General features: G+C 40.9%; 1 protein-coding gene across 1 annotated transcript; it reads right to left on the bottom strand.

Annotated features, from left to right (window-relative positions):
• Positions 1–3,134: 3,134 nt before the first annotated feature.
• On the bottom strand, positions 3,135–16,154 carry LOC138616276 (ubiquitin-conjugating enzyme E2 Q2-like). Its single transcript, XM_069690477.1, has 13 exons — positions 15,409–16,154; positions 14,888–14,992; positions 12,619–12,741; positions 12,159–12,212; positions 11,565–11,709; positions 10,880–10,960; positions 9,818–9,878; positions 9,634–9,724; positions 9,479–9,537; positions 9,306–9,354; positions 9,045–9,140; positions 7,337–7,403; positions 3,135–6,400 (listed from the first exon to the last, which is right to left on the bottom strand). The coding sequence occupies exons 1-13, from the start codon at positions 15,565–15,567 to the stop codon at positions 6,369–6,371; spliced, it is 1,122 nt and encodes a 373-aa protein (XP_069546578.1). The 5' UTR covers positions 15,568–16,154; the 3' UTR covers positions 3,135–6,368.
• Between the last annotated feature and the right edge of the window lie 5,612 nt (positions 16,155–21,766).

The following is a 21,766-nucleotide window of genomic DNA, read 5'->3' as shown; positions in this document are numbered from 1 at the left end:
TTATGAAACCAAAGATTGTTGTTTTTTTGGTGAGGTATTGGTTGTTTAGAAGCACTGTGTTCATACAACAACAAAGTGCGAGCAGGCGGTCTCGTTGTGTCTGTGGGGATGACACCTGTCTTGTTGCGGTCCAGATGATGGACTGTATCATGAGGCCTCAGTGGGACGAGTTCTATCAGAGACCGACATCATTACAGACACCTTGTCTTGCTTGTTCTCAATTTACTCTAACAAGGCTCTCACAGACCACCAAAACAAAAAAAGGGTTACCTTTCTGTTCATGCCAGGAAGCACCTGCTGTCTGTAAAAGCATCTGGTTCTGTTGAAAGCATCTTTGAGACACTGACCAGAGGACTTGGCAGGAACAGCTTCTTTTAATTAAATGAACAAACGGTAACTGCAGGCTCTCACAGCTACTACCATACTAACGAGACTCCATACTGTAGGCTCTTCTCACTCGGTGTCTGCTCACATGAGAAAACTTACATACACTACGTATCATTTTACATACCGTTTGCGAATTTTGACAATAACAATTCTGCAAATAATTTTGGGGTGGATATGTTGTTTAGGATTTGAAGTTCTTTTTAAAAAAATTTTTTTTACTGTGTATAATGATCATAATGCCAAAGATGCATTTTCTACAACTCAAGCATGTAATGCAGAACTTTTGTCTCCCTCCTCTGCCAGTCACGTTAATTGTTTTCAGTGACACCAGCTAATTTCACAAAACTATCATGATAATAACAAAAGCTGCATCAATCAGAAAAGGATGAGAAAAACAAAAACAAAAAATATAATACGATTCATTTTGGTGACAAATTTCTTGAGACAAAACATTTATCAGTAAATTTCAACTACTGACATTTACTTCATCGTCGTTATAGATTTAAGACTCAAAATAATTCTCAGTTTCATTCAGAAATAACTTTATTGATGGGATAAAATTATCCATATTCATAAAGCAGGAGGAAGCTTTTGAAATATAAAGAGTTTGTCATGGTTTTGGTCCATTTATCCATAAAGCCTAATTTCTGGCTTTATGGATATAAAATGTCCCCAATTAAATAAAAAAAAATTTATATATATATTCTGTTGTCTATGCTAAGCTAACTGCTTGCTGGCTCTAGACTTCTGTTTATTAGAGAGAGTTTTCCAAATGTTTCTGCAATATAGCTGCAAACGGGGAGTGAAATCAATGGGAATCAAACTGTATGCAGTGAATAAAAAAAAAAAAACCCGACTCAAGTCACTTTGACACATCAGTTGATTTATCCGCAATGTGGCATCTGACCCAACAGACTGGTTGGCAAGAGGAGGATGATCAGCGAGGCAAAAGGCTAAAATCCTCACAGCTCCCCTCAGACACATTCAATCTGAATCTGGCTTTATTGTTGAGGAGGTTTCTGGTGGAAGTCGAGCTCCGGCGGACGCGGCCGTTAAGCTGCGGGCTATCAATCAACTCCAGCTGCTTTTGAATGCGGCCCACCGTGCGCTGCGCTCCGGCCCGGCCCGGCCCGGGGTGAAGGAGGAGAAGTCAGCTATTTCTTTGCGGTCTCGGTGTGGGTGCTCGCACGTTAATCACAGAGATGCACGGCCTCTTTCCTCCGGGCCCGGAGCCTCGTCGGCCTCCTCGCGGAGGCGCGGCGCGGCGCTGGCTGTGAGGCGAACGACAGCCTGGACAAACAGATTGGATGAAGCTGGATAATGAGGCCTGCTCCTCTCCAGCTAACAGGCCAGCCAACCAAACACAAACATAAACAACAATACAAATTTAAAAAAAAAACGGCAGCAATAATAAGCCAAATAGCCTTTTGATGGGGAACTGCTGGGTTCCCCCTCTCACTCTACTCCTTACTACACTTTGTATAAATTATTGGTTTGATTTATTTCCAATATCCATAACTATCTGGGCTGCAAGCAGCAGGAATGACCAAGCACTCAATAGGTCCCCCCCCAACCCCCCTCTTATCAACTCTCCTGCTCATCACGACAAGTGATGGGGATTGATTCAGCTATTTATCCCAAACGATATCCGACTCAAAACACACTGATGGGATAATATGTGCAACCCACATCTGTATCGGACTGTCTCCCCTCTCACTGAAAGAAATATGACCTCGTTACTCATCCATTCAACCTTGAAGAAAATGAGCAAAAGAGACGGTAAGAGCAGGAGTGAGTGTTGTAATGGCGCACCAACAGCTGAGTGACGTCACCTGAGGCAGGAGTTCTTCAACGTCACGTGACATGTAAAACACGCGGTAAGCCTGAAGTTACAGAGAGAGAGAGAGAGAGAGAGAGAGCTCCAGTACCATCTAGTGGCGTCTTCCAGCACACGCACACAGCAAAGAGAAGGCCAACAAACCCCTGAGGAAGTGAGAACGACGGAGAGGATCAAATCTGTTCATCTCGTTTCCCCAGCACACCACATGTTCCAGTCGTTAACCCTGCGGGGAGGTGTGAGAAATCAGTGCTATCTAAATACAAACTAGTTAAAAAACAACAACAACAAAAACAACAAGTAGAACTACCAACACAACAATATGGAAACGCTCCATTCCAAGTGTTGTTGTTGTTGTTTTTTAAATCACTGGCTGTTCCAGACTATACTGGTAACTGGTTCTACTTGCTTAGAAGAATCAAAATCAGACTTCCACGATCAGAGTATTTAACAAGCCCCGTTACTTCAGTAAACAAAGGCAGCGCTTTTGATGGACGATGGTGTGCACAGATACTCACTGTGTTGAAAGTGGGGGAAAAAAAGAAAAGAAAAAAAAAACAACACTTCACCTTAAGTCACACTGAAGTGCACTGTCACATCTCCTTGAATCACTTAAAAGGCAGCAGGTGATGCCACCCCCCCCCCCCACCGGACAAAAATCGGACCCCTGAATCTTCTGGTGAGGAACACCATCTACTGGAAGATGCAAGAAACGCACTCAAACATCTGGAGCGCCTCATTCACAGATGGTTTGATGCCCAAATCCTGCGGCTCTTGTACCAAAGTTCCCTTGGAAAAACAAAACAAAAAAAAAACACAACATTAATACGTAATTAATGTTGTGTTTTATGGTTCTATTACTCTTCCATGTTCCTAATTAAATTCTATTAATAAGAACAGGATGAAGAGATATTTCATAAAATTCTTTATTCATAAACTTGATGCAAGTTTACAAATTACTTTACATGGTCAAAATCACCCTTGCAATGGAAAAAAATAAAAATAAAAAATGAAACCAAACCAAAGCATGCTAACAGTGCATAACTTTATAACCCGGCCACCGCAGTTAATGAAGCAAGGTAAAGAACCCAGTATCAGGCTAGTTCAGTCGTCGGACCAATATGTCACGTTTCAAAGCCGAGACGTTTTTTTGTTTGTTTGTTTGTTAGTCAGACACGTGTTGCTGTAAGAGCAGACTCGTGCATACACCATTATTCCAAAGACCAGGTTCAAGATGTGGGATTGGAATTGTTCTGATGGCACAACAAATCTGAACTGCTGCTTTTTGTTGGGAATCCTGGCATCTTAGAAAGGTAACCCGAGCAGGTAGGGTGTCTTTTAAAGTCCACGTGTCTCAGAGTATCTGACCTGGTTCAATTAAGCACACAAGGAGAAATGCTCCTGTGCACTGATGTAGTAGGAAACCACGAGTAAACAAGTCCTGAAAAAAAAAAAAAAAAAAAAAAAAAAAAAGAAGGATATTTCTTTTTAAGTGCTCTTGCGTAGCTTGGGAGGGGGACACCCACCGATATATTGACATGCAAAATACAGCAATATAATCTGAGGGTCGGAGCCAGTCTGCTCCACGTATCTGATCATTCAAAAGAAAAACTTACTTGGTAATTAATAGCATCGATGGCAATCACAAGATCTAAGTGTGTGTGTGTGTGTGTGCAATTCGACGGCAAAACACTCTGTAATACTACAGGGGCGTCACTCTAAAATGGCCCAAACCCCCCCCCCCCCCACCAAAAAAAACGATTGACACATTCAATCTTGCACGACAATATTCTTAAGCGATCCTTTGCGAAGTCGAGTGTGCAGTATGTATTCCTGAGTTTGCTTCTCCAGAGAATGCAGGGGTGGGCTCGACAATGTGACCAGAATGAAGTGATTAGTACGTTACCAATGCGCATCACAACAGCTAACAACCATGCCGATGATCCGGAGTCGAGTTGAGAATTTGCTTGTGGGTGAAACAACAAAAGGAGGGCGACTCGCGTCATATCCTGCAGGACTAAACAAATGTTAGATGTGCTGAGCATGAACAAGCTGCTTGTTTTCTACCCATCTTTACCTTTCTGTGACTGAGGTTAGTATCACGGAGGAAACTCTAAACTCAAAAAATAAGGAATGACTGTATGAAATAGCCTAACTAAGCTTTCTACGCTGGTTACCAGGACAATATACTTAAAACAATGCAAGTAACCACACAACAGAACACCCACAACAAACATGTAACTGCATTAATTGGAATGCTCCACACAGTTTTCTGCATATTATTCACATTACATCAAAGCCTCAGCACGCCGAGGGGTACAGCAGTGCCGAGAGTGGTCATGAATAGTAACCAGAGAGGTGGTAATGGGAAGAGCTGGGTCCTTCCTGTGGCAAATCTGAACAAATATTTATCAAACCTGAACAAATATTCTGGAAATGGAGCGGACTCCAGTTGATCTTCCCAGGTGTGAAGCTAGAAGGTACACGGTCGAGACTATTGCTGTGAATTTGTAACTCCGGCTGCATTTTAAAACAGCCGTGAGGTCAAGGAAAAGTCAGAAGGTAAAAAGGTCACTTTTTTTTTTTTTTTTTTTTCCCCAGACTGCAAAATTGGTGAAGTAGTCAGGATGTGAGCCAGCTACAGGAACTAAGCCGGGGACTACACTATTTAGCTGTTAAGACTAATTTTCTTCAGTTCAACAAAACTCCACAAGACTTCACTGCATAGCCTCACTGAGGTTCGTCTGGTTTGAGTGATTCGATATGAACAGCCAAACCTCTGGTATGCCAGAAACAGCCGTGTCCATGCCGGTATTGGTGCGGCCGTTGTAGTTGAGAGGTGCCGTTGAATGAGGGGAACGGTTCTGTCACTGTTGCCAATAACATAGGGATTACAAATCAATATTAAAAACAAAAAAACCCAAAAAAGAACAAAACTGCAGTAGTCATTAAGCTTACATAAGAACATGATGTACTTTTGTTTCCTTCTGCAAGAGTATCCATGAAGCAACTTTTTCTTAAGTCTAAAATGGGTCTTGAGAAGTTGCAGTGCTCCTGCAGTTAATAGTCAAGGGTATATAGTAATACAGTCTCTGCCCAGCCAAAGACCCAGACAAGGTTACATTATAAACAATTAAATCCTTTTGCAGAAATACAAATTTACATGTTTACACATGGAGTTAAAATCAACTACATTACAGTGTGATCCAATCCAAACGCGCCCCTGCTTTGCCTGATCATGTTTCTTATGTTGCCGGTCTAGCCGCACACCAAACCTCTCCTGCGGGGAGCGGTCCGGCTGCTGGTTGGGATGACGACGGTGGTCTCCAAAGTTTAGAGCGCAGCGAGGTGCTGCAGCTCATTACGGGGTGTCCCACCCGGGCTCGCAAAGAGTCTCTTCGTCTTCCTCCCCCCGCCTCACGGCTTCAAGCTTTGAATGACAAAGAGGTTTGAAAGCAGAGGAGCCTCAGAAGCATGTTATTCCAGAGGAGGGGCCTTGGCATTAAAAAGATAACACATGAGCACAATATTACAGAGGCCATCCATGGAGAGGAAGGGCGGCGGTTCTTTCCCGCCACCGGCATCGAAATGTCCTTCCCAGCTGCCACTGCATCATATCGGGGAATGTCGCATGCCGTTCTCATATGCAGTCTGTGGCCAGAGAGGCAGTGTCAGACCGACACTGCAGGAGGATGAAGCCATGACGCACCTTTCAACTCACAGCGGGCAAGTAACCTTGGCATGCTCAACGCCAAAACCGAAGGGGGAGTTAGCGCGATATTTTTGTCCACCGATTTCCTGGAGTATGGGGGTGAATGTCGCAATGGAAAAAAAAAAAAAAAAAAAATTAAGATTGCATCAGACAACAGATGTACAGAGAGATAAATATCTGAAGAGATGACACCCTTGCGAGTAGCTGATGGATGTAAATTTCAGGTGTGGAGTGAGTGTGTCCGTGTTCATGTGTTAGTTTTTTTTTTTTTTTTTTGGGAGGTCACTGAATGAGGAATTTGGTTTGGAGTTCAAACTGTCATGTAGAGAACAAAAGAGTTTGCAGGATAAAAACAATATTGGTCGCAAGGTGAAAAAAAAAAAAAAAAATCTAAGACATGTGGTCCCAGTGCAGGAAAGGCAAGAGTCTGTATTAGCCGTCCTCCTTCGGGGGTGTGTACCAGCCTAGAAAGACAACACAAAAGACACGATGACTACAGGTTAATGCAAAACAGCTACCAATCACCTGGACCAAAGCCATTTCCTATGCTTCACTAGTTTGTATCTGTATTTCCAAATATCCCTGGTTAGTGCAAAGATCAAAAACTCCAGGCTGAGAAGTGCTGACTGGTTAGATTCTGGGCTTTGCATAGCTTTCAGCTCTAAACTTTTGTTTTATTCTACTACAATTAAAAATAGCCCTCTGTAGCCTGGTTGGGTGAAAGGAATTTACATAGTTTCACCTGTTACTTTTATTTACAAAAAAAAAAAAAATGCAGTGTGGTGTTTCCCACAACTTAAATCCAACTTTAAAATGCAAATGTTGACTGTTCTCCTATCTATTTTATTGTCAGTTAAAACAGCATATTACTGATGTGTTTGTGCCTATTATTACTCTGGTCTGCTATACTTGTAAACAGCTGAATAACACTCAAGGTCACAAAGCATTCATTACATACACAGAAATGTGCTGTCTGTAAAATAATAATGATTCATCACTGGACCTGAACATGAGATTTGAATAACAGTCAGCATAATGCAGCAATGTTAACACATTGTGCCAGTTACCATCTACATCTATCGATATGTATGCATGATGCTCTCATGTCATTGTGTATCCTAATAATAATAATAATAATAATTGGTGAACTTAAAGAATGACAATGAATCACAAGCACATTGCATTTATAGTGTTTTGCTGTTTTCTATATCCTGCTGCTATAAATCCACAATTTGAGTGGAACAATGTGGACCTCATGCAGTTAATGTCCATATTTGGTACATGCACAACAGTCCCAGCGCAGATATTCCACAGCTTTGATGCATGGGAGGGATTTGGTTTCAGTAAACAAGGTCAGGGATGCACTCTGTAAGAAACAGGAGACAAAAAAAAACACTCACCGTTCTTTTCATGGATCTGAACCAGGGATTTGTAGGACTGCTGTGCTCTGGCAAGATTGTACTGGTTCTGCATTAAAAGATGAAAACAAAGCCAACCTTAAGAGTGCGCATTGGGTTTAGGATGACAGCACAGAACAAGAAACGGCACAGACAGCTGTTTTCTACAAGCAGGGGAGAAAAAAAAAAAAAAAAGGCTTATCTTGCTAGCTCCAATTTCAAGAACAAAAACCTGAGTATGATTCAGTGTAATGAACATACACCCCCCCCGTGTTTTACCATTGATACCAGACTGCTTTCACGCACACCTCGTCATCACAATTCACACCAGCCCTGCCTGTGCAACTGTAGTTCCACATACATCACTCCTACACCACATAAAAAAAACACAACATTTTGTACAAATCTGTATGCCTGAGGGTCAACTCATTATGAGTAAAGCAGCGTTTCCTTGAAGGGGCTGGTTTCACAAAGACAGACTTTGATCAAACTAATAGGCTTCAGATAGATATGCTGTGTTGATCCACTGCACAAAGCTGTCTAGATCTTGACTAAGCTATATTCTGGGTACATTTTAAACTAAATAAAAAAAACTTGGCACTCAAAACTACTCAGCTCCCATCTTCCAGCAGAAAACATTTGCCTTGTGGAAGAACAGTAATGTCCTCACTGGTATATGTATAAATATTTCCAGTGGGTTGTTGTGGTCTCCTAAAACTCCTCCCTTGCCATTTACTCGTTCCACAAAAAAAAAACACAGACGCTGAGCTTTATTATTGCCCTTTTTCTTCCTATGGGTCCACTGGTCAGCAAGTGCCACTACCTGCTACCATGGAAACACAAGTTCTAGCTCTGATTAAGCTCAACTTTATAGAATTGCAGTAAGTCAGTCTTTATTTAGGTCAAACTAATGAGACTAATCTTGGACAAAATCCAGACTGGCCTAACACTCAAGACAAAACCGACACCCGAAGCGTGTTTTGGTGCTTCAAGTCTATCTTCTGTTAGTGATATCCACTCAATACTGCGCCTGAGTGTGTGTGTGTGTGTGTGTGTGTGTGTGTGTGTGTGTGTGTGTGTGTGTGTGTGTGTGTGTGTGTGGTTCCTGAAGGACTGAAGCTGCTCTGTTTATGAGCTGCAGTCGTAGTGACAGCAAAACATTCAGCCGGAGCGGTGTGATTATTCCTGGTCGGGGCAGGTCATGACACTGGTTTGTCTAACATGTGTTGACCCGCTGACACTGACAGCCAACACGGGTTTATCCTAGGTCACTGCGCAAACCTTAAAGCAGTCTGAAGGGTGATCAACTACAAAACATATGACACGGCAAAATGGGATTTGCATCATGAGACTGAACATCAGAGAGGGTCTTGAAAATATCCCTGTTTTCTGAACTTATCAAACTCAGAGAAATGGGTATGATTAGGTGGCATCGAAAAATCACATCATTGGTGCTGTCACTATCGAAAAAGATGAGCATCTACTTGGCCCATCCTAGTGACCACATCAAACTACATATTTCAATACAGTCCAATTTGATGAGAAAGACAACACGGCCAACAATGGCTGCAGAAACAAGAGATTTTTCACACACTACAACAAGCCACCACTATAAGCCAGGGAACCCTGCGCACTGTCAATGTGGTCCACATCATTCATTATGTGAGGCCAACATTACATCACAGACTTGACATTAAACCTCCTCACTTACTTTATTGGCTCCAAACTGCACTCTGGCTTTTCCTTTGACTAAAGTGGCATTGATCTGCATGATGACAGACTCAATGGAATAGGCACTGCTCCAACCCTGCAATCAGGAAACCCAATGTCAATAAGAGCAGGGCTTGAAAATGTAAACAGATGCACAGAAAAGGATAAAACAGATGCAAAAACAATCCAAAGCAATATTCATTATCAACTCGTGAAAAAAAGAAACTCACATTGAGGGTTTATAAAAATAGATTTAACATGCCTGTTTGGTGAGAAGTTCCATGCACAGGGCGCCTCCTCCAAGAACATACCTGGAGCAAGACATAGAAAGTAAGGAAAAGGACCCTTTTGAATCTAACACTATCACAGTCTCAGCTTGATAATGGTAGAAACTGTGGAAAGTGCACCAAATAAAAAAAAAAAAAAAAAACTCACCCTCCAGAAAGTACAGGCGAAACTACCCGGACAAACGGTGGATCAAAGGGGAAATTATCCTGTCGAGGAAACCATCAAAGATGGTTAATTTATAGTCCTCAAAAGACACCCAAAATCATCCTCCATTTGCATGATGCACAGTCAATTTTACTCACTTTATATGAGAAGTTTAGTAAAATGTAATCCATTCCTTCCTTTTCCTTTAGGACTTGTAAATCACTGTGTAAAGGGCTGTCTGGGTCCACCCTGTTGGTTGTTAAACCATGCAATCAGTCTATGTCTGTTGCCATACAGAAAAAAACAAAATAGTACATGACACAAGATCCCAAAGTTACTTACGTCCTTAGTTTGACGTGCCATTCATACAGGCTGTCATTAACAAGCTCCACTGAATAGATGCCTGCAAAAGAAATTGATGAAATAAGTCAAAGTGCAAGATCTACCTCCCTTTTTTATCCCATCCATCCATTATCTATAGCCGCTTTATCCTGAACAGGATCACAGGAGGGCTGCGGCCTATCCCAGCTCACATTGGGCGAAGGCAGGGTTCACCAGTCCATCACAGGACCAACACACAGAGACAGACGAAAACAAAGACCATCCACGCTCTCCTACACACCTAAGGGCAATTTGTAGAATCACCAATTAACCTGAGAAGCATTTTTTTTGGATGGTGGGAGGAAGCCTGAGTACCCAGAGAGAACCCACGCAGGCACAGGGAGGACATGCAAACTCCACACCGAAGGGCCCGGAATCGAACCCGTAACCTTTTCGCTGGGAGGCGACAATGCTAACTACTGTGCCACCCTTTTTAATTCTATAAAGTAAAATGGAACAGAGGGAGCCAAAGCAGAAAATATATTCTGCCAGTGACATCATCTCTCGTACCACTGTCAACTAATTCTGCTACAGAAAGCTAATTCATTTCTACAAAGTTAACACCTCAAAATGAGTCTCCTCTTACGTAATAAAATTGGTTCATACTTAATTATTGAATATTGAACGTCATTATTTGCTCTTAGGCTGCTGTGGTAAGTGTGTCAATGTGCTCTTAACCATTTCAAAACCTTACAAGACACAAATAACAATACAAAAGGTGAGCAACCTCCAGTATCGCCCCTACACCCACATGAAGGTGACGCTCACCTCATAATGATGAAAAAGATGATGGTACCTTTGAATCCTGCACAACTAAACTCACTCTCAAATCTTTTCCTCCGACCATATACATCTCAAGGCTCTCATATTGCAATGCTGAATGTTCAGCAATATTCATCTATCATAAGAGGACAAGAGGTCGATTATTATTGTGTGTTGTTTGGCTTCTGTATTTTTGGTTCGTAATTTTTTTCCCCACTCAAGACTTTCAACAAAAAGCAGACCCCGATGTAGTGAGCGTACCCGTCTTGTAGCTCTGAGACCTGTAGATCTCTCGAAGCTCCTTCATCAGGCGGTCAGAGGCTTGCACTGAACCAGACACGGCTCCCTGTAAATATAGAAACAACAACAATATAGACAAAAAACACTGCTTTGAAATTGACCACAGGGGTCATTTGTATTTAACATGAGCCAACATCAAAGACAACACTTGATTTTTCAAGATGTCAATATTTTTTTTTTTATCAGTACATCCTCGAGAGACCCTCACAACAATTTTCAAAAACATGTAAAATAAGTAAGAGAAATGCATGCAATATGGATATGATTGTATTTGACACGTTCACGATAGCAAGACAGCTGCACAGCTGAGCCACTGAATAGAATGAGGAGCAACCTGAGAACCCTTTCCTGAAGGAAAACAATTTTTTTTCTAAGTTTATGCTGCGTTGAAGGGCAGACGCAAAGAGAAACCCGAAGATGTGCTGCATACTGCACAGCAGCACATTGACAAACAGGTCACATTAACAACTGGCAGATGTGTTATTAAATGGCTCATCACTGTCTCGTTTCTTCATTTTCTTTTTTAGAATCTTTCCTCGTTTATTTTTCACAAAAATAATTACTACTGACAAAATTAGCATACAGACATGCAGTTTAGATTAAATGTCGACTTTAACATCAACCAGCCCCTTTGTTAAATCAAGACTTGCATTCAAGTGGTCCTGTCGCTGGTTCTTTCTGATCTTCTCCAGGATGGCCAGATTCTCCTTCTCGATGCCATCATCCTCGGATTTCTTCCCATCCACAGGCTCCTCCTCTTTCATTTCATAGTGGTCCAGATCCTCGATGTCCTGTTGATTCAGATTTGATATTTTTGTATTAAGATATGGTTCTCAAATAGTATAGCTAAGCAGTATAAGTAAACCGTCTTAGTACAACAAACAAAGAGGTCAGGGATCAAGGCCAGTGTCGAGTTCAAAAGATGAAATAAAACTTTCATGTTCACATGAACAGCAGTTTGTTTGATTAATAAAATGCAGGGTGAAACTATCACAGTCAATTTAAGTGGGAGAAAGATGAAGGGCAAACACACAAATCAAAGAATTGTTGTCATCCTTAGTAGACATTTCTATTTCCCAAACTATATCATGTAAAAATGATCATCAGCCCAACACTCCTCATACAGACATGTGACTAAGATGGCAGTAAAATAAACAAGCCTGTGTCATCACTGAACAAAGCACACATCAATACAGCAAGAGCAATGCATCAAATGTTTAGATCAAAGATGATAACCTACCTCTCCCATTTCCTCCTCCTCCTCTTCTTCAGATGTGACCTCCTCTGTCCCATGCTGCACACACACACACACACACACACACACACACACACACACACACACACACACACACACACACACACACACACACACACACACACAAAGGCAAGCTGAGTTAAGTTGTCTGCATGAGATTCACTGAGCTGATTGCTCCATGTACTTTACAGAAGACCACCTCTTACAGACCATAACCACAGACAGAGCCTATTGATCAGCACAGAGAACAGCTCCACATCAATGCCCAAGAACCTCTGTAATGCAGACTGCTGTTTCATAACTAAACTCAAGTGGTTTGGAAGTGCATAATAAAGCATCTTAATTTGAATAAGACAGACATCATCCTTCAAAAGGGATTAAACGGTGTCCTGGCTGTATCATGACGTGAGGAGGTATCTGATAAGCATGAACTCAGCAGACTTGCCTTTCGGTCTTGTCCCACAGGACCTGCAGGCAGCGGCTGGTCCAGCATCTCCACATCGGGATGTTGGGGAAGGTTGTACAGCCGACAGAGGTCACAAATGAGTTTCTTCAACTGCTGCAAAAGCTAGAAAAGACAAACACAATGACGACGGCATACAAAATTAGAAATACAATTCAAGTTTGCAAATGTGGCTACAGAGCAATGCCACATGGCTGAAATGTGAACGTATTCCGATGTGAAAGAACAGCATTCAACTTTATCACATTCCTGAATGCAAAAGCAGTGTAGCAGTATTCAAGACTGTGTGAGATATAAGACAAGGAGTGATTCATCAGTCTTTACACAGTGTGTTGCAGGACACTCATATTACAACTGTGGAATAATGTAAAAAAAAGTGGTTTTAAATTTACTTCACAAAGTAAGGATTTCAACATAAAACAGGAGGATTAACATTGTTCTTACTCACAAAAAGAGATAGGTGACAATCATTAAGTGGCAAACAGCTAGTGTGTTCTTGTCTTTTCAAATTTGGTGCAGTTCAAATATAGGGCATCACTATTACATCTGTGCAACAGTAATTTTTTTTTTTTTTTTTAAAACAGACTGATTTCATCTATCCACAAAAGGCAAGGTTTGTCCTTATCTGACACACAACTTCATCAATGTTGTATTCTTCATCTGAATTTAGACAACAGTAAGGTTCAACCAAAAACGGCAAAAAAATTAAAAAAAAATGCGTCCAAAAAAAAGTGACAGTGCTTCTATAAAAAGCATATTTTCAGTCCTTCAAACTGAGCATGCAGCATGAATAAGTAGGCTAACTCGGCCCAGGATGTCATCTCATACCTGGGATTACATAAGGAGCTGCTTGTCACAGACATTTTGACCTCAGATGTTTTCCCAAAGACTTCATGACATGGCTATTTCGTCTGCAGAAAACCTGCTTGTCAACATGCTTGTAACATTCCCCAAGTACAGACGCACACATTTATGCAACATATGCACGCTTTTAATATTTGAAAGCCCATGTACAAAGGGAAATCTAGTTGTAGAAATCTCTCAAATGTAACACTAAAATGTTAAAACCCAAGCTGCACATCAATAAACCCTCTCTTCAGCTCCAAAAGTCCAAATCTTGCAACAGTGACGCAAAGAATGTCGGAGGAAGAATAGTTGAGCAGTCTAACACACCAACATAAAATCCAACACTGGGTGCACAATTATCTGCCTCCTCCCTGATGAAGTGCAACACAGCAAGCTGGCATTATGTCATCCTAATTCATAGAAAATGTTCCTGCAGAGAGGCAGTCTGGTCAATACTTCTTCAGTCAAGCTATTAAGTTAATTCAAATTGTGAAGTAAAGTGTGTTCTTCTCTTTCAGTCAAATGCCACATACCTCAGGCATACTGTGAAAACATTTTGATAGAGGCTACATCAGCTCTGACCAGAGGAGGAATGTCAAAAAGTAGTTTTACTCAAGTACTCAACTTTAGAGTATTTGTACTTTGTTGAGTATTTCCATTTTGTGCGACTTTATACTTCTACTTCACTATATGTCAGATGAAGTATTTGTCTGACCTTTCTGTCCAGTAAAAGAACATGTGCAGTATTTCCAAATTGGGGAATTTTTGAAGGCTTAGATGTTTCTTTGCGAGTTCAGAAAATCCTATATTGTCTAAGCTAAGAAAAACAAACCAACTAAATCTACTTTAAAACCCACTTGGATTTGCAGGAAAATGCAGTTTTCCTGAGCCTGTTGACATTTTAGAGATACATGTTTTTTTTTTACAGAACAGGAACATACAAACATAAGATTATGGGATTAGGCGTTTTCATAGATTAACCTAACCAACAGTTAGGTTTATTTTAAAGTAGTTAAAATAAACCCAACCTTAAATAACTACTGTCATAAAATGTACATTAATATGAATCCTAAAATACCACATAAAATAGTTCAACCCTGACAGGGAATATTTGGTACTTTCACCTGAGTTATATACCTGCATACTTCTTCCACCACCGTCTCTGACTTTTCATAGTAGCCAGCTGGAGATTACAATCATCTTCTCATTGTTTATTTGTATGAACTTGAAGCCAACTGTTGTGTCATAGCTTGCGGTAAACGCGCTTGAGTTGAACACTAAATGACAAAACGCTTTAAAAAAAAAAAAAAAAAAAAGGTCAACCCGCACTGTGATGAGAAGAAACCTGACAGCAGATCTTTATAAAGTGCGACACACGGTGAAACAAACAAATAAGGTTAATTACCAGGGTGCTGCCTTTCCTCACATCTTCCAACCTCTCCAAAACTTGCGCCAAGCTCGGATCATCAGAGTCCACGAACCAGATCGGTGGTGTCGACGGGTACGACTCCTGAAGACAACAGGAAACAAGTCGGTTACATCAAAAAAAAACATTTGACCCACATTCCCGCGTGTCGCAGCATTAAAACGGAGCCCGTTTAAAAAAAAAAAAAACCGTAATAAGTTGACGACATTAGCATTCAGGCTGCGTCGTTAGCTCAATGCTAAGGCTGTTTATCAACAATGGTTAAAAGGCGAATTGTCCAAGTAACAAACCCCCCCCCCCCCCACAAAAAAAACAAACAAACAAGAGTGCGCAGCTCCCGCTGACAGAGGCTAATGAAAACAACAACAACCCTGTCCCGCATTGCTGCAGGGTGCACAGTGGTGAAGGTAAAGCCCCGCTACCTGTGCTAGCGAGTTACCCTGCTAACTTTAGCTCGCCGAGGACCGACAGGGGAAGCCCGCCACCGTCTCCAGCCTTACCGTGATGTTACAGTGGATAATCAACAGCTTCTCCCCAGTCACGTTGAACTGGCAGCTCAGCTCGTCGGGTTTCCAGTCTATTATCCGGAACCGTTCGTGGTTCGGATCAAAAATGGACTCTAAAAACTTCAGCTCGGCCTTCAGCCCCGACACCGACATCTTCCGCGCATCTCCGGCCGGGCCGCCGGGGAGGGAGAAGTCGGGACGCAGCTTCCAGCTAGCTAAAGCAACAGCGCAGATTTTTTTTCTTTTTTTGGGGGCACACACAAGAAAAAAAAAAAATGGTTTAAAAAAAAAAAAAAAAAAAGGTGCCAAATCGGTGACGAGACTCGTCCCGTTTGAGTGTCGCAGGAAGAACCGGGCTACGAACCGAGCCGAGTCCCGGTCAGATCTAACGAAGCAGCTTTAAAAAAACACACACAAAAAGAAAAGCGTTGAAAAACAAGCGCAGCGCCCGACGAGCCGCTAACAGCGAGTTAGCGAGCTAAAGTCCCGTTGTTGTTGTCTTCCTCCTCCCCCGGTCTATTGTTGTTGCTCCGTCTTACGGTAACAAACATCATAAAACAGGCTCCCGCGGCGCCCCGTGACCTGCCTCCCTTCACACCGGCCGCGTCGGACGGTTTGTTCGCCGTTGACTTTCACCGGGAGACGACGTTCCGAACGGCGCGAGCTCGACCGTGTGTGACGCTGCGGGGACGAAGAGGCTCATCACTACCGGAGCTGTGGCCTCTGGTGGGGTTTAAAGATGGCGGCCACACACACACACACACACACACATACAGCAGCTCCCTCGGTTTATTCGAGGGGAAGACGAGATAAAAGGGAAGTTTATTTATTCACGCTGGATTTTTTTATTTTTTTTTTTTTTTTTTATTTTTTAGTCGTGACGTTTATGGAAGACGACGGCGTCTGTGATTTTTTTTTATTTTTTTATTTTTATTTTTTTTATTTTTAGCCCGTGTTTGTTCGTGTGGTTAAAAATAAATAAATAAATAAAAAATAATAATAATTCGATTTCCTGCTGCAGCTATTTTCTACCAGAGTAACAGGAGATGCAAAGAACTTGGTCCTTTTCAACTTGATAATTTTTTAATTTAATTATAAAATTGTTTTTCTAAATGGAAATAATGCTTAGAACTGGGACAAATCAGATGGTGTGGACTGTATGAGTAAATATTTCTATTTAAATAACATTCACACACAATCCTCATTTAAAATGAGTAGCCTGCTATGGTGAGGATCAACAGCACTGATATTGATACTTTTTTTTTTCTAATTTCATATTTGTTTAAGTTCTATTTAAGTTCAGGAAAGGTCAGGTTGAGATTCAAAATCTATTTTTCAAGAGAGTCCTGGACAAGACGGGCAACAACACCAGTTAAGAACAAGTTAAATTAAACAGATATAAACGAGACAAACATAATTAATATATAATATCCCCAGAAATAAAGGTGCAACACAAGCCGTGCATTCAACAACATCAAGCCAAGCGTCGACACTACAACTACTCTATTTCCTGGTCTTTCAAAATAGATTTAAAAGCATTCAATGAAATCAGATCACAGTTTTAAAACTTCCTGTAATATATTCGGAAGGTGTGGAGTCGGCCACCTAAATGCCTTTTTACCCAATCTCTGCACATTAACTGTTAAAAGCAGCTAATGTGCTAAATGTCTAATGAGAGGAATATGTCGTGATTTGTCAGGTGAATGCGTCATCCAAGAGTTTTCCAAAACACGAGTATCTTTTTTACTCTTTTCTGTTAATTAGCTGCTTAATCACGTGCAGTTTTCAGTACATATAACATGTTCGTTGTGTGAATCGCCTGAACTAAACTGTGCAAATACACACAACAACATAGTAAGATTATCAGAGTATTGACATTTTGACTGCCCAAACAAAACAAGGTATTGGTTGTATCAATACTTTGGGGATTCATGTACCCATCCCCGGTGTTTGCTCACTGACATGTACAAAGAATAGACCGTTTCTGTGAAAATGGATGAGTTGATGGCTTTCAGCATTTCAGTGCGCATCAGTACAGCCTGCACACTGTTCTTATTGAAATGCTGTGTTATCTTCAGTTAAGCACATTAGTCTGTTTTGGCCTGAAACTACCTCATTTTAATGTAAATTTGTATGTTTTTAAAAAAACAACCTTAACAGAATTTTCACAAATCAGTTGTCTCAATCATTTTGTTTTTAATAAGCTCCCAAGACTCCTTAACATTTAATTAAAGAGAATAGGTGCAACAGTGTTAAGGTAAAAATATCATTATATCATCATGAAAATATTGACCTTAGCTATGCATATTATGGCTGCTCAGTCCAACTGTCAGTAGTACAATGTGATACCCACTAGAGTGCAGTGTTGGCTCAACATTTGAGCAAGAGGGGTTTGGGTTAAGGTCGGATAAGTTAATGAAAAAACCCAAACTTTTAGGTATGCTCTCTACTAGCTGGTTATTGCAGTGTTTTGAGCGACATTAATATTCAGTATTCCAGTGTTGACATACAGTTTATGGTTAAAGGAACGGCACTGCTGTCTTTAGATGATCTGAGCCTGAAGCTCTTTGATATCCATCTCTGGGAAAATTAAAACCAAGACATATTTTGACTTTCAGGTTGAAAGTCAGACAGGTTCATTGCCAGGAAGATGGCATAAAGTCTTCAGGAAGCAATCCTTTTAGTTTTTGAATTGAATTAGACCAGATAGAGTGGGTTTTGGGGAGCACATTGAATCTTAAACGCAAACTTTAAAAGCCATTCCCTTTGTGATTACGCCTGTTATCAGGAGAGATTTGGGAGCAGCTGACGAGCCCAGAATAGTGCTGTGCTGTCGCCTCTAATTATGCTGTCATGAGGTCCCCCTTTCAAGAGGGATAACCTTTCTTTTATTTGGCTTTCTGAAAATTCTTATTCCATGATAGACAGTAGAGGACACTAGTAAGTCATTCAAAGGGGACTCTTAGAAATTCAGTGCTTAGCGTTGAGTTTAGTCGTATCCACCTCAGAACGGTCATTCCTATGACACTTTGGATCGAGCAAAAGAATGCAAATGTAGCTACTTAGCAGTTTGACTTTTTATTGCTGAGAAACAACATATTGATTTGCCATTTTTAAGGTGGTTCCATAAAAATTCCTGAAGTGATTGACTCTCTTATCCAAACTTGGGCCAGCCACTTGGCATGTGTGCAGAACCAGGCTGAGCGTAAACAGTGTTGACCAGGAATGCACCAATGCCACGATTCGTCGATGAACACAGGTCTGTCTCCCTCCTCTCTAAAGCCACCTGCTGTCCTTATATGTCAACATCGATGTGAGGGTGCTGAAAAATTCTTAAATTCACTGTGTAGATGATTGCAACTGGATGCAATAAAACTCTCACAATCAACCTGATGTCGCTGAGTGTGCAGTGAGGTCAGGGGCTTTGTTAATGTGATGGTTGCTCAGGAAAGGTCGAGGTTCCAGTCTAGCAAACATTGTAATTCATTTGGGAGGTTTTGGGATTTCAGGAGTGGAGGTGGTGCTGTATAATGAGCACAGGCAGGTGTGGAGAACATAACGTGTGGTTAACCTTTCCTTTTTGACCTCATACATACTGAAGTCGGGGAACTGGCCACACTATTATTGTAGTAAGTCACAAAGGTTTGGCTGATTATGAAGGGAAATTACTCAGTTACACAAATACATTTACACTTGCAGAATAAGAGGCAAAAAACAAACGCAATTCACTCCATCAGTCACTAGTGAAAAAACATGAAAATAATTTCCTGCAGGATTATTAATATCCCACATGAGCTGCAAGGAATAATAAACGTACAAAGATCCTTTTGATTGAAAATCTCTCGTTCATTTAAAACAAACTGTTTCCTTTTATGACTCATAAATTGTAATACCATAACTGACCTGGTCATTAAGAACGAGCAGCAATGTCTCTTTAAGTGTTGTGTTTATGTGGTTACTTTCTTAGTCTTTCACATACTTTCAGCCCTCCCACCATAGTCGCCATCACTTCATTTAATTACCAGGTTAATTTTGAAGCTGCTGACCTATATACCTCAGGTTGACTTTAGTAAGTTAAATCAATAGTATCCATTCTGTCTGGTGGACAATTAGGTAGGTAGGTAGGTAGGTAGGTATATACTTTATTAATCCCCGAGGGGAAATTTTTTAAATTACTCTGCATTGATTGCCCATTGAGGAGACTGTGTTGAGGGACTGTCTTGTACATGTGTCTACTGTTAGGGCGTCATGTTAGAAAGCAGTTGTATAACATCCTACCAAAGGCTATTAACCTACCACGCTAAACATGTGGCAGTTGACTCCATGCTCTTAAATTAATTGCAGCAAGATTTGTGTTTCTGCCAAATTTTCATAAGTAATTAATGAGATTCTTGAATAAAATATTCTTATATGTCTTATATGAAAAAAAACACAATATATATATATATATATTGTGTTTTTTTCATAGGTGTCAATTAGATAGAAGTGCTGGGGAAAAGTTATTGCTTATGGTTTTCTTACTGATGGCACCTACAGTACATCCATTTCACTGGTGATGAGGACATGCAAATAAATGGGTGGAGACGACAACTGAGAAATGGCATGTAGACCTCAGTGTTTCCTATATTTCTGACTGAGTATATAAAACAATTTTGGCAGAGCATATCTTCAAAGAATGTCACAAAGGCAAGCGCAAAGCTTGTCAAGGCCCAGAACAAACTAAAACAAATGTCCTTGGTGGAATCCTGATTGCCTTTTCAGCCTTGTTTTATGATTGAGCAGCTGACATGCAGTTTGTCAAAGTGTGCCTGGGTACGTACTAATAAAGAGGCAGATTGCTGTTGTCTACCGTGATTTATCCCACTCTTCTGTCCTCCATCTGCACGAGACGAAAAGTTAATTAAAACCCTGCCTCGTCACCTCATTCCATCCCGAACAGCAAGAACAAATCATCTTCCACCATTTACAACCGTTATTATTTCTTTATGAACAACACCAGAGCTGACGTCAAAAAGGGCAGCAGGAAGACTCTAAATGCCTCTTTTTCCAGCTTCACCTTAAACCTCATTATAAGATGTAAACGCATAATCGCTGGCATGCTTTAGTTTTGTCATTCCATTTACTCTCTTAACAAATTCTGTGTGACTAGGAGGTAGCAATCTTCTAATTGAACTTTTAAAAGCGTGACTTGTCTATGGTACATTGAATTAATCCTTGCCCAACTTCACACAGTGTTGCATTGCATATTGTGACAATTTAGCTGATTTAGTGTTCTAAATATCAATATTTTCTGCCTGGTAAAGAGTTTGAAGTTTGTCATTGCTGAAAACAAACATCTGCATCCAAGCCACAAAGGTGTTGAACCAATGCCTTGTGAGGGGTTTGGAGGCGTTTAGATGTTTAGTTTTGGATCACTGAAGCCATTCCTCAACCGCTTCTACTGCTGATTCACCACATACAGCAGGGCTGTTTGTCAGAGCAGACAGCACCGTTCTCACCAAAGAGGAGCAATATACAATTTTCCTCTGGGGGACAGAGAGCATACAAGCAAAGTCAGAGAGTGAAGTTCATATCCAATGACACAGGGAGCCTTCATTGTAAGTGTTATATAAAATATTTCTTTGCATCAACCACACAATTTAAACAAACTCCAGTTTAGTTACAGATGATGTTTAACTCTCCCATCCAGTCCTGGACAGCAGCCACCACTGGATTAATTTACACTCATACCTGACTGAAAACTATTACTATAAAACTAAAGTCTGTTGTACCATAAAGGGAGAACTGTACTCAAGGGGAAATATTGTACAGTGGGTGAGATTTGTTCTTATCTTCTTTTATAAGTTTTAACCTCAGCCATGCCCCAAGCTAATTTCATTGGTCAAGCTTTCTTTTCTGCCTTGTCTTTGTGTCCCCGGTGAGCAGCACATTATACAGGGAACTCTGATTGACATGCGGTGGCCCGTGGCTTGTTCTTGGCTTTCCAATCCAAATCGTGTAATCGATGTACAACATGGGGAGTCATCGTGACAGAATATTTACTCTGACCTTAACCCCTAACCTTAGCCTTCACACAATGTAAAAAACAATCACAGGTGTATACAGGCCCAGCACAGGCATTTGGTCTCTCCCTCAAAGCAAAATATTCTGTCACCTATCTATGAAAAAAAAAAACATCCGGAAAACAGATTAACTCCAGATCTCTGAGGATCAATTTAAGAGCTGAAATTGCTGCAGTCTTTCAAATTTCTGGTTTGCAACCCGTCTGTCTTTATACCTGATGCATTGACAACCATGTGCGCCGAAACTCTGCCACCACTGCAAATACATTTAAAAAACACTTGACTGCAGC

Source organism: Brachyistius frenatus, unplaced genomic scaffold, assembly GCF_029030835.1.
Source record: "Brachyistius frenatus isolate BFR_SWC_R1_liver_20210118 unplaced genomic scaffold, ASM2903083v1 Contig_9, whole genome shotgun sequence".
Classification (NCBI taxonomy): domain Eukaryota; kingdom Metazoa; phylum Chordata; class Actinopteri; family Embiotocidae; genus Brachyistius; species Brachyistius frenatus.
The sequence above is the reverse complement of the archived record's forward strand: the minus strand, read 5'-3'. Positions and strand labels throughout refer to the sequence as shown.